The 12516-nt window shown below is 48.1% G+C and overlaps 1 protein-coding gene across 1 annotated transcript in view; it reads right to left on the reverse strand.

Annotated features, from left to right (window-relative positions):
- COL13A1 (collagen type XIII alpha 1 chain) overlaps positions 1-12516 on the reverse strand; it is a 92513-nt gene that overhangs the window by 43843 nt on the left and 36154 nt on the right. The window contains exons 7-13 of the mRNA XM_074924327.1: positions 8879-8914; positions 7352-7378; positions 6218-6244; positions 5123-5149; positions 4988-5014; positions 4674-4700; positions 682-747 (exon numbers count right to left, since the gene is read on the reverse strand). Of these exons, the coding sequence (XP_074780428.1) occupies positions 682-747; positions 4674-4700; positions 4988-5014; positions 5123-5149; positions 6218-6244; positions 7352-7378; positions 8879-8914 (237 nt within the window). The remainder of the gene's footprint in view (positions 1-681; positions 748-4673; positions 4701-4987; positions 5015-5122; positions 5150-6217; positions 6245-7351; positions 7379-8878; positions 8915-12516) is intronic.

The following is a 12516-nucleotide window of genomic DNA, read 5'->3' on the forward strand; positions in this document are numbered from 1 at the left end:
CTTCACCGGGGTAATTACAGCGGTTTGTCCACACGCGAAAGTTAATCCCAACTGATGGAATGAGGGACCTTAAAGTGGGCACATTAAAAGCCACATGAACTCTGACTATGGACACTCTTATTCACTATTCATACGTCCAGAATTCATTTTATGAATTAATTCCCAAAATAAACTAAACTAAACATGAATTATAGCCCTGGAAGCCAAAATAAATGTGTTTACACAAAGATTTAATGCGATTTAATGAAACCATTATAAGAGCTTATTTAAACACATTTTCCCAAGTGTCTCAGGCCAGACTAGCCCTTAGAAGAAGCATTTGCCTATTCATTCATCTCAGATAAATTTCACAGACATTAGCTGCATTTCAGCAAGAGGTTTCTAACCTCTTCTGGAGATTGAATATGCAGGAACTGATTCCTTAAGGTGGGAGACTTCTTGTTGACAGTCCTGAGAACTGTTTCATGGCCCATTTCTTTTAGTTTAAAAAACTGGCTTCGCTGCATTTCTCTTTAGCTACATTATCACATCAAAGATTTCCTTCGCTTCAAAGAAAGTCCCCTCAGCTCTGCCTGAACCTCTTGGAAACCCCTCTGTAGGGGAAGAAAGACAGGTAGCAAGCTGATTAATTGCAAGCATCAGGGTAAACTTAGAAACAGGCAACAAGGAGGAGAAGTCTACCTGGAAAGTGCGTCTCTTTATGACCGGAGGTGGAGCCAGCCGCACTGAATTGAGGAGAGGCAACAGCTGAAGAAGATCAAACCAGAAGGTCGTGGGGCAAAGGAGGCCATTAGGGCACCGAGAGTCAGAGAGCAGCCAGGGGAGAGAACAGAGAAGAGGGGAACAGAGAGATTGCCGTGAAAATAAACCCCGCCGTGAGCGCCGCGCAGCACAGGTACCTGCCGGCAGACCTCTGAGCTCCTCTGCGCCGTGGTTGCTCACAGGGGGACTTGCCACGGGCCAGCCCTGGCGGGTGCAGGGTGGCCACTCGCCAACCCGGTGCTCCCACTGCACAGAGCTTTTACCGCTTTCTCTGCTTAGAAATAAAACTTACCCAGGGGTTTTCTGACTCAGCTCTGCCAATCTCCTCAGGCAGGATTTACTGCAAGACATCCTCCCCACTGGCTCTGCTAAGCTCTCCCGTGACAGGACTGTTTCTCTTAATTTCTCATCGTCAGATTTGAGGCAACTATCAAAATGACCATTTTCTCCAAGTTTTCCAAGTGCAGTTTCCTAGTTCTATCCATCTTCCCTGACAAGAAACACAGTGTATCTCCAGGCCTCGTCCTTCCTGGGGATGTGAAAGGGAGTGAGTGGGGAGAGGCTAGCTGGAGTCAGCAGCGGGCATCAGAGCCAGCGAACAGGTCCTGGCATGTTTCATTTAGCTGGGCTGACACAACCATCATGGTCGAGGAAGAAGACCAGGCCTCGGTGCCTGAGCCCTGGGCAGTGTATTGCCTCGGGAGCCTGTACTTTGCTTTTCCCTGTTTAACAGTAACATCACCCTCTGACTGCTTATAGCCAGGAATGCTGCCTTAGGGCACAAAGCTGACCCGGACACACAGAAATCAAATGCACTAAAGCTCAGGAGCATTTGTTCATCCTTCTGCTGTATCCAGTTTCCACTTGCTGCTGTCACCCTGGCACCCACCATGCCGGCTCCAGGCCCAGGAATGCTCCTCTGGCCTGATCCACTTTCCTGTTCCTATCAGTTTTCCGTTGAAGCTGCTCTTGATTTACACAGGGAGAAGAGAAAGAGGCTTACTGTGCTCAGGCACAAAAATGTGCCCCTGTGTGCAACATTTCCCCATGTGAGCTGTGCGCTCGGATCTGAGAGGTGTGCCCACAGGTCTCCCACCATAGTAACCATACACATCCAAGCAGGGCACTTTAATCCCTTTAAACATTGTTCTTCGTGTTTGCAGTGAAAGCAAGGATCCAGTCCTGTTCCAAAGGGAAGCAGCAACCCAATATTGCAGCATCACCACCCTGTGATCAGGCAGTCGTGTTCGAATGTACAGATCCAGAGAGCCACAAGCTATCTCAACAAAAGCAGTGCTGCTGGAAAATCAGCCAGGCTGGTTTTATCTGAAGGAAATCCTCCTCTTTCTAAAAGACAGTGCAGGAGACTGGCCCCATAGCTCAAAAGAGCGTTTGGGACTGGGCTGATCTCCTCAATGGGATGCTGTAAATCCCACACCCCCACGCTAGGTGTGCCTAGCATGTCTGCACGAGTGATCCAGACCCAACTGAGCTGGCTTTGCTTGGGTCCTCAAGTGCCAAAGCGTGTCTGGAATCTTATACAGCTTACAGGGGATCAGAGTGAGGATGCTGGAAAGGATAAGGAGGAAAATCAAGAAAAACACTCCTGAAAACAGAGGCAAGACAAGACAAGGGAGGGAGAGTTCACAGAAGAAACCTGAAGCCTCTTCCACTCAGCTCCTGCCCTGCCCCCTCTGTGTCCCACAGCAAGTTTTTTTTCAGAAGGCAGCATGCAATATTGGATCTGCATCCTCGTGCCTTTGCATCAGAACTGAATCCTGTCAGATCATTACCCACAAACCTTCAGTGTAAGGATCTGGTTAGAGCGCAGGGCTGCAAGGGTGGTACTTAGGTATTCCTAGGGGACAGTGAAGACACATGACACAAATAGGGTCAGTTAGACACACAACATTTCTGAGAGCAGACGGAGCATGGCTGGTTCCCCCTTTCCCTGAGCTGAGAACCCTTCCCCAGGGCGGCACTTTGGAGTAGCTTGAGCGGCCAGCTCACAGCAAATGGGTAGCCCCTCGCCTGGGCTTATCCCTCTCAGCAGTGCAGGCCACACGGAGTCATACAGAAAAAAATAGGAAACTACAAGGAGAGCCAAGGCATACATCCTAACCTTACATTTCCTTCCTAAGAAAACAAAGACAAAACAAAACTGAAACAGCATCTCTGTTTTTTCAGGACGTTGGTTTTCATTTTGTCACCTAGAATATCTGACAAAGGACCCTGTCAACAGTAAATCAAGAGCAAATTGCAATTCAGTCAAATGTGTAGCATTTTTACAAGGCTCATCCTTGGTTTTGTTTTGGGAGGAAGAGAGAGAACTGCACCTTTGTTGGCTGATTTGTGCCTTCAGCTTCCTGAAATTGCAGCCTGTGTCCAGATCCTTCAGGACAGCCCACCCTCAAGCTGATCTGAGGACAGTCACCCTTCCCGTGAGTATGCCTCTGCCTTCGCACGACTGATGGACTTTTTAAAATGTTGAGCTTGCTGCCTCATGAGACCAGAAGCACCTCCACAAGAGCCAAGGAATGTCACTAGGCTTTGCTGGGATGTGAGGCTTTGTCCCCACCCTTTCCAGCGTGTCACCTGGGGGTGCCTACAATCCCAGCCCACCAAACCAGTGTGCCTCTGCCTCCAGGTCTGAGCCCAGGCTACTCCCAGTGATGCACAATCTGCATCTCCATTTCCCAGTGCTGCTGCGGGTCCTGCCGCTGCTTTTCACCTTGAGCACTGAGGACAGTCGGAGCCAAGGGCTGTAACAGGAACCCAGGACACCGCTGGGGTGAACATTGTTGTTAGCTTCTTTTTAACATAACAATCTAGTGAGCCGACTAGCCTAAATAAACACAGCTGACCAGCTATTATTGTACCAGGACTGGCACATACCTACGGCCCCCTTCTCCCTTGCTGCCAGGCAAGCTCTCTCCCCTGCCTCTGCTGCTCAGAGCATCCAGGGCCCTGCTCCTCAGGGCCAGGGACCAGAGCCCAGCTAATTGTCCAGAGGCCGTCAAAAATAAACAGAAAGCCCTTAAGCCTGTCTCCCTGTACACCCAGATTACAAATTCCAGCCACTTCATATGATGTCGTTCCAATGCATTTCCACTGGATTTTCAGCGCTCTGTTTGTTTTTAGAGCTGGTTAAATTTTACCACTGTAATCCCCTCAAACCCCATGATGTACTTTCTCCGCTCTTGGCTGTGGTACATGACAGCCAGGCCAGGATGAAGAGGCAAGTGGGGCAACATCCTGGCTTTCATTAAATGGCTGCTGGCATCAACCCTCCCTCTCTGTTGCTTCTTTGCAGGCAGAAAGCCCACCAGGCTGAGGGACCAGCATAGGGGCCAGCTCACCAGGGACCAGCCAGAGCACTGTGGCCAGGGCTGGTCAGGGTTACTTTCAGGTAGGGAGCACAACAATTCCCCTTGTTGAGGCAGAAGAAAAAGGGAGGAAGGATGATAGAGTTTCCCCACAAATCCCACAAACTCCCGGCCACACAACTGCAGCGGAGGCTGTGGAAGCAGGTCAGACCTGGTGCAGCAGCACAAGGTGTGAGAGGATGACCTCTGCTCCTCCAGAAACCCTAGGGTTTTGGGGTGAGGACACGGACCTTCCCCATCCCAGCAAGGAGCCTGGGAGGGTCTCCAGGAAGCAGCAGTGACAGCATTTATCTGAGGGTCAACCCCCGTGGGCAGGAATAGACCGGAGAACCAACATCCCTCCTGGAAAACGTTATCTGCTGCTTTTCTGTGAAACACATCAATCAGCCAAGTGCTGCCCTCAGGGCCCCAATGACGCATCTTGTTAATGAAATGATCTATATTTCCAACAAAAAGCCATTCAAACGAAGGAGGATTAACATGCAGGAAGGCACGGCACAGCCGATAATAACACTAATCACTTACCCTGTGCGGGTACTCTGCACACTGACCCTGTGAAAGAAAGGGATTAAAAGGAAAGAGTTTAAACTACGGATAGAGAGGATCAAAATAGACACACGGGGTCAGATCCAGAAGGTGTAAATCATTGTGACTATATTGAATTCAGTGCAGTTATGCCAATCTGCACACCCTGCCTCCCGTCCCCTATCCCCAGAGCCCTCTGTTCTTGCTGGATTTCTCAGCCACTCCAAGTCAGACCAAGCAGCACTGAGTCCACCGAGTCCCTTCCCCACTCACATTTTAGATTTAATTTTCAACACGTCTCCCATTAAAATTACCTTTTCTCCTTTTTGTCCTGGGGGTCCCTACAAAAGAAAAGTGATATAAAAGCCCTCAGTAAATGAAGGAGTTCAGTGCATGCAAGGGGAAAAGGGATTGGGGAGAGGTGGGATTGCAAGAGATGGGATACTTACGGGTTGTCCCCTGGGACCTGCAGCACCCTTTAAAGAAACACAGTCGTGAATGCGAGACGGATTCCCATTTACAGTGACAAGAAGACAAAAACTCTCAGCTTATGGAGTAGGTGGAAACTCAGCTTTTAAAAACAATTGTGGAGAAAATTCCCAGGAGAGATCTGGGTTCCCTTTGTTACTCTGGAGGAGTGAAAATGCACACATGTTCTGGCTGCACCGCGGGGGGGAATTATTAAAAGGAGAGAGGAAAAATCATCAGGAAAACACACCCTTATTGTTCCCAGGACCTCAGTTGACAGCGCGTCTCCTCAGTCGAGGCACTGGGATCGAACCAGAAGCAGCCAGGACTGAAGCCTGGGCTGCAACTGCCTGAGCTAGGATTGTGCAACAGGGGGATGTCAGCTCACCCCTCTGCCGAGGAGCAGGGAGGGGGGATCTTCAACATGTGCTTGCCAGAGGGTTATACTGACACTCAGACTCAAAAACCAGAATTAGCAGAAGAAAATATTCAGTGTTGCAGTGAGCAAAGGTGACTACAGAGCTGCTAGCTTGGTATATTCATGTCTGGGGGGATTCGGAGATGTCAAGAGGAACAAGACCGCATTTGCGCTTCCATCAAGTGCAGCCTAAGTTTATCATTTTCAAGCGTGATGCACATATGAAACAGACTTTCAAGAGGCTGGGAGAAACATTTAATACAAAAAATACGCTTTTGTTGTTGTTGTTAGATAAATTGAAAGCTGCCAGATGGGTTTTCAGAAATCTTTCCATCGACTTTTACTTCTGCTATGAGGCCAACCATGAAAAATGTAAGCTCCCAGCATATATATAAAGAACATAATTGCTAACTGCAAGGAAAACATATCCCATGAGTAACTAGAGAGTTGCTGTTGTGACACGATGAATTTGATAGCCATAATGTAAAAATTACAGTCGTGCATTGCAGCACTGCTATTATGAAGTTACAGAATTAGGGACGCAGCTAGTGCATTAGCTGAACTAACATCTACCCTGCCTATAAGCTCATTTCCAGATGAGAGGCAACGTCATTTCAAATCAACGCGTCACCCACAGACAAACATTTATTTTTTTTACCATCTCCCCCTTCTGTCCAGGATGACCCTGCAAAAGAAAGAAAACATTCATCAGCTTCGGTCACTGCAATCTCTAGATGATGTTGACTTAACCCATTTACTCCCTGCTTCAGGAGGCACCCGCAGTTACTACACCTTGTCAAGGGAGATGCAACACTGTGCATGTGGAGCTTTGCTCACACACCTAACAGGGCACATGTATCACACACCTGATACCCAAAATACTGAGAACAAAGCTCTGGAGGATGAGTAGGGGGTGCAAAGGCTCTGCAGAGCATGGCTGGGATATGGTTAAGCCCCCCTCAGGCTGGCAGAGCATCTTCAGCTGAGTGCAGCTGCACCTTGCTGGGGCTCATGTGTCCCTCCCCAGAGCAGTACAGGAGAGACCCTGCTGGGTTTCTCTTGAGGGCGATGTTCCTGAAAAACAGGGTCCTGCTGTAGGAAATCAGGTGCCAGAGGTATGTGCTACCAGCTCCTTCTCCATTACAGCACAGCTAGAGGAAGCGTGGTGGGGAACTTGGCTCAGTGGCTGCCTGGAGCTATGGGTTCCGTGTCAGTTGGGTTCGTAGGGAAGTAGCTACATTTGTGTCTAGCTCTCTGAAGGATGGGAAGAACTCAGGTCTCTCTCTCTACTACACAGCTGACCACAATGAAGCTCTAAGGACAGCATGGAGGTTTTTAGGGTCCTTTCCTCTTTAACCGCAACTCTTTGCAGCACAGTAGAGAAGAGAAAGAAGCTGTAGGGTCAACCTCAGATGAAGCCGTCAGCTGTCTAAGGCAGAGGGCTGGTGCCTAGGGGACCTGCTCTGTCTGTCTGATTCAGGGTGAGAGTGCCTGCTAAGACTTTCCCTGCAGCAGCCAGGCTGTTGCACTTGTGAAGTGCTATTTTATAGATTTGCCTAGAAAGGAAGCAGCCACACTCTGCCTTCCCTAAATTTTTGACTCCTACATCTCCCCCAAGGCATCTGTGGTATCCTCCTGCCTGCCAACCTTCTAATTTTCTTTTAATCCATGCATGTGCATGACATTGCAAAATAATCCTCTTCAAAACACACTCTATAACATGCAGGCTGGCAGGACAGCGAGACCTAGCAGGGGGCAGGACAGAAAGCCTTGAGAGAAGCTCTTTGCTTACCGGTTTGCCGTCCAAGCCAATAGGGCCCTGAAATAAGAAAGGAGAAACGATGAGAAATTCTTTCACTGGGGTGTCTGTCCGTCTGCCCCAGCAAGCACTGTGTATCACAAGATTACACAGACTGGGCAAAGGACGCAGAGGTGAGGTGACTCCCTCTGCCCTCCCGTGGAGCCCGGGCAGGTCCCTGGCCCACTGGGTACCAGCCCACCTTCCTGATTGCTTCTGCAGGGACCTGCTCACCGTCAGCCCATTTCAACAGCAACGCTGGACACAAGAAGGGAAGGAAGGAAGGATTACTGGGCAATTTGCAAAAAAACGCCTCAGCATTTCAAATTTTGCACCGTTCTGTAGTTGAAAATCAGTGGTTTTCTCGAGACTTTGATTTAAAAAGGCACCCACCTCTGGGGGAAGAGGAATTTTTGCAAATGATAGAATAATAAAAGTGTCCCAGGGAAGAGGTGACATGCAAGCTCGGCAGCATGTTGAAGGTACTATTTGATGAGAAACAGGCTCTGCAGAGCGCTGTCCCACCCGGCACTTTCTCATGAGCTCGGCTGATTTGTTTTCTGCTCCTCCGAAAGCCAAAGACCACAAAGGCCTGGAGAGATCTGCTTCTCCTCAGCCCAGGGGCAGCTCACAGCCTCCCTTTTCACAAAGGGCAGAGCCACAGAGCCCGGTCAGACAGCTCGGAGGCTGCCAATTCCTCTCATTTTCCAGGCGTGAGAGTCTCCCCCACAGACCTGCTCTGGCACATCGCGTGTCCTGCAGCAGCAGCTGAGATGCCTGGCGGGAGCAGGGACGCGGGGGGTGTTTGTGTTTGCCTTAGGCTCGCTTCCTAGTCATCCAGGATAAATTCATAAGAATAAATAGCAACTGTTTCAGTTCTCCAGCAGCCTCAATGCTTCAGAGAGTGCTGCCAGCAACCGTAGGACTGAAATGAAATTTGCTTTGTCCTCTCCTGGGCTTGTTTTCCATTCTCTTGCCCATCTGTGACAGTGTTGGAGAAGAATCTCCCCGCATGCTTTTTGTTGTCTCCTTTTGGCATAACCAGGGTCTTCAGCCTAGCGCAGTCCCCAGGTGACCTGCATCACGCAGGGCCCTGTTTGGATCATAGGCGCTTGCTGCTATGGCAATATCACCTAAAGGCTCAATTAAGATTGGAATTTCACCTGCCTAGGGGTTATTTTCTTTGTTTGGGGGTATTTCTTATGATGGTTTTCTTTTACCGAACAGATCTGGCTTCAACTCTGTTATTTTAACACTTGGGTTTTTTTTTTAAATTAATTTCCTTTCGGAGCTGCGTGGGTTGGTTGTTGGTTTGGGTTGTTTTGTTTTTTTTTTCCCCTAAGTATCATTTAAAATTAAAAAAAAAAAAAAAGGAGAACAAATTAAGAAAAAATTACTTTTTCCAGTGATATCAGATCAGGTCCTGGGTTTCAGACAGAAATGATGAGATACAGCAAGCACTAATGAGGCTTCCTAGTAACATCACACATCCGTACCTCATAAATTAGCAGTTACACTTACCGGGAATCCAGGAAAACCTCTTGTTCCAGGCTGTCCCTGGGAAGAATGAAACGGAGACAACAGTTTAGAGAAACTGGATTTTGATGGACCCTAAGTCCTCTCTACAGAGACTTTCCTTCAGCCTCTGCCCATTTATCCTGCAACTCTCTGAAGAGTTATCCAAGACCCAACTCCCCTCCAAGGGGAAAGCATCTTGGGAAGGAGGGGAAATCTCTCATCCCCACTCCAATTTGTACAGGGCCAAGAAAATGCTGGAGCAGGTCCAGTTTGGATTGCAAGCAGTTTCCTTGAAGTTTCTGCATTAATTAAATGGGTGTCCCTAGCCCATACACTGGGCTTTTGGAGCATATTCCAGAGGCTGAGCTCATTTTATGGCAATTCTTGCTGCCATAAACTAGAGGTGTTTAATGCAGGGTGCTGCTCTGTGCAAGACAAACCTTGCAGGTCACTGGTGTCTAAATACAGCCATCCCTCTTCTCCTTCTCCCCTAATCTCATGTCCCAGCACATTCATTTTCCTCACAAATAATTCTGGAGAAGAGAGGATTTTTTTTTTCTTTTCTGTTTTTTTCCTCTGAGAGCTAAGAGAAAAAGGAGTTAGCATGATGAGAGGAACATGAGCACCAAGTCCTTTCCCCTGCCTCTTTCTGGCTAGCCAGTGTTGGCTACCAGTTTGGGATCAGGTACAGCAAACACTGGCTTGGGATGTGTTTGTCAGCTTCTTCATCACCCACTTAAAAAAAAGAAAATAATGACAAGTTTTCATAGTTCATCAGTTTCTGGGTCCTGTGACATCTTAGGTCACAGTTACCCTAGATTTGTGGGTATCCAATAAAGATATCACTTTACTTAAGGATTTTTAATCTCAATTTCCCAAAAAATGTGTGAGCCAAGTCAGGAAGCAGTATGGACCAGACTTCAGCAGATCTGGAAGCATAGCTATGTAGATGGAAACAGCAGGATGAGCTAAATCCTGCACCACGCTCATTGAGTGACCGCTACAGCATCTTGCCTTTGCCGAAAGCTGTGCTGCAATGCCAAAAAGCCCAGGTCTTTTGTGCTTCATTTTGGGGAATAAAACGCTTTCTTAGGCAATTTGCGATACTATGACTGGACTGTTTGAGTCCCACAAAGGTTTCCTAGGAAAGAGCTGGGTTTAAACAAGGGTTTGCTTCTGGAAAGAAATGCACCTCTGCCTTAACCAGAGCGATCCTGTGTGGAGCCATGGGAAGGGGAGGGGAAGGAGGGGACAGGCTGCAAGGCTGAGGTTTGCCACAGTGAAACAGTGATAATCCCTTGGGAGAGAGCTCACAGTCACACTGGCAGGGAAAACCCTCACCTTCAGGTTACATCCCCTCCAGCCTCCCTCTGTCTGCAGAGAGACTCAGTGAAGGTTTACCGCTTCAGAGGATGGGGCCAAATAACTTCTTTCCAGAGTCTGAGGGATGCCCCTACCACAAAATGCCTCATGTTGCACCGAACAGTTATGTTTTTATACACAATGCTAACAGGACCTAATCACATTTGCACTGTTTTTTCAGTTCTGCAAAGTTGAACTTGGTCAGCTTCGCTTTGCAAGATACATATAAAACCACCTGGTCCTGTTGGCTAGTGACCAGGAGGGAAGATAGGCTATAAATTAAAGGATCTGTCCACTGCTGGTTTCTGAAAAGGCAAGAATCAAGAAGAGCCTAGCCACAATTCATTAATTTTGGTTCCCTGTTGGACACCTCCCCAGACAAGAAGTGCTAAAAAAAGAATTAGGGAGAAAACCTGGAAATGGTGCAATTTGGCTTCCTCTGTAGACTACAGACTGCTGCCTTTCTCCTTGGAGGACAGCAGAGTGATTTGCACGGTATCAGGCCAAAACAACAGTTCAGCAGCAAGCTATTCCAAGAGACTGTTTTTGTTGGGTGGCTGTTTTTCCTTGTCTTCTTTTTAAAATGTTGATTGTATGACGTATGTAATCCCGGGAGCTGCCAAATCATGGAGACCGTCTGTTTCTGCCACTATCGGTGCACTGTCCCTCTCTGGCCAGAAGTTAAGCAGCTCAGAGCTCGAGCGAAAACTTTAACCTCGAAACAAAAATCTGGAAACTATTTGTCATCCCACGTCTTTCCGAGTGGCCCCTTGGCCAGGGTTTCCGTGTTTGTCTTCAGTGCTCAGCCATCCTTTTGACCTATCACCAGCTCCCCGGGAAACTGGATCATCTTCACAGTAGACTTTGGGGGTGGAATTGTGGAGCTGTGCCAGTCTTGGCACCTCAGGGCTTTGACTGGTGTAGGCAAAAGCCCATTTTAAATACGATTTGCCATCTAAATTTTCTGCTGCTTTAGATGTGCAACATGTTCCGCACTTTCTCAAACAGCAGCAAAAGCAATGAGGCAAAACAGCAGAATCAAAGCAGACATTAAAAATTGTCCTGCAGACCAGGCATGTGCCCTTCAAGAAAACAGTGGTGCCTGCCTCTGCAGAACCTACAGTGACAGGGACTGCCAGTTTTTCTCTCTAATTACTTTAATCACACCATCCAGAATGCTGAGAGCTACAGCTTGTGAGAAACAGCAAAAGCAACAAGGCATTTACCCTCCAAAATCTGCTGTTTGTGGAATAGGGTGGTCTCGCTCAGAGCTGGGCATGGAGACATCTGCCAGCCCTTCCTCCTCACCTGGCCACGTGGCCATGGACCATCTACTGGGTACAAAACACTTAGGGAGACCCATCTGTGCCCTGGGCTTTGATTCTGTCACTTCTCAAACTCCAGCGTGCCGGGCAGGTGGGCCTGGGAACCAGCAAAGGTGTTTCTTATTAGAAACACTTATCAGGGGGCTTTTGGAAAGTTAATTGGAAAGCCAGATGTAGCCAAGTGTTCACACTGCCTGGGTCTCTCTCACTTGACCTTTGCTGTGAAACAAAAGTTGCCGGCGGCCCATCCTCTCTGCAGGTCAAGGACGGTGCTCTTCACAGGTTAATCAAAATCGGAAGAGCCCACTGGGAGGGAGGGAACTGAATCTCTGGGTCTTTTTTCATGGAAATCTCCAGTGAAGGCTGTGCAGGGATGGAGAGAACTGGCTGCATCCACACAAAAACGGAGGCTTGATGGCTGAACCACAGTGCAAGAAACATCCATCGTTTAGGGCACATAAATGCTCCAACCCTTCATGTCGGTCTTTTTTTATGACCCTATCCTTGCAAAAAGCTTTGTCTGCCTGACTTGTTGCATCTTGCAGGGACACTTTTGCTGGAAGAGTGTGGAAAGTCCTGCCTACACTTTCCAGATAGCAGTAACTGTGCTGTCAAAGATTATGTGTTCTTAACAAAGACATCTGAACAACTCTGAACTACCCATTTTTGTGAGTTCCCTAGACACCAGCTTAGCTCTGATCCCACTCTTCTGCAAAATCAGGGGGTTTGCCCTCTGCTAATGAAGCCAAAGGCTGAGATCAGCCAGGCAAAGGGCGTATTTTCTCCCAAAGTGGTAGCAGCCCTGTTGCAAGAAGGAAATATGCTTCTTCCTTTTAAATACATGAATATGGTTTCTTTGTCAGGGAAGGCTTCCTCATTTGTTCTGGAGTCTGAGCTGTAATTTCATTATATATAGTATATAATAGCAGTATAAAACCAAGCCTGGCTCAGCAT

Source organism: Athene noctua, chromosome 21, assembly GCF_965140245.1.
Source record: "Athene noctua chromosome 21, bAthNoc1.hap1.1, whole genome shotgun sequence".
NCBI lineage: Eukaryota > Metazoa > Chordata > Aves > Strigiformes > Strigidae > Athene > Athene noctua.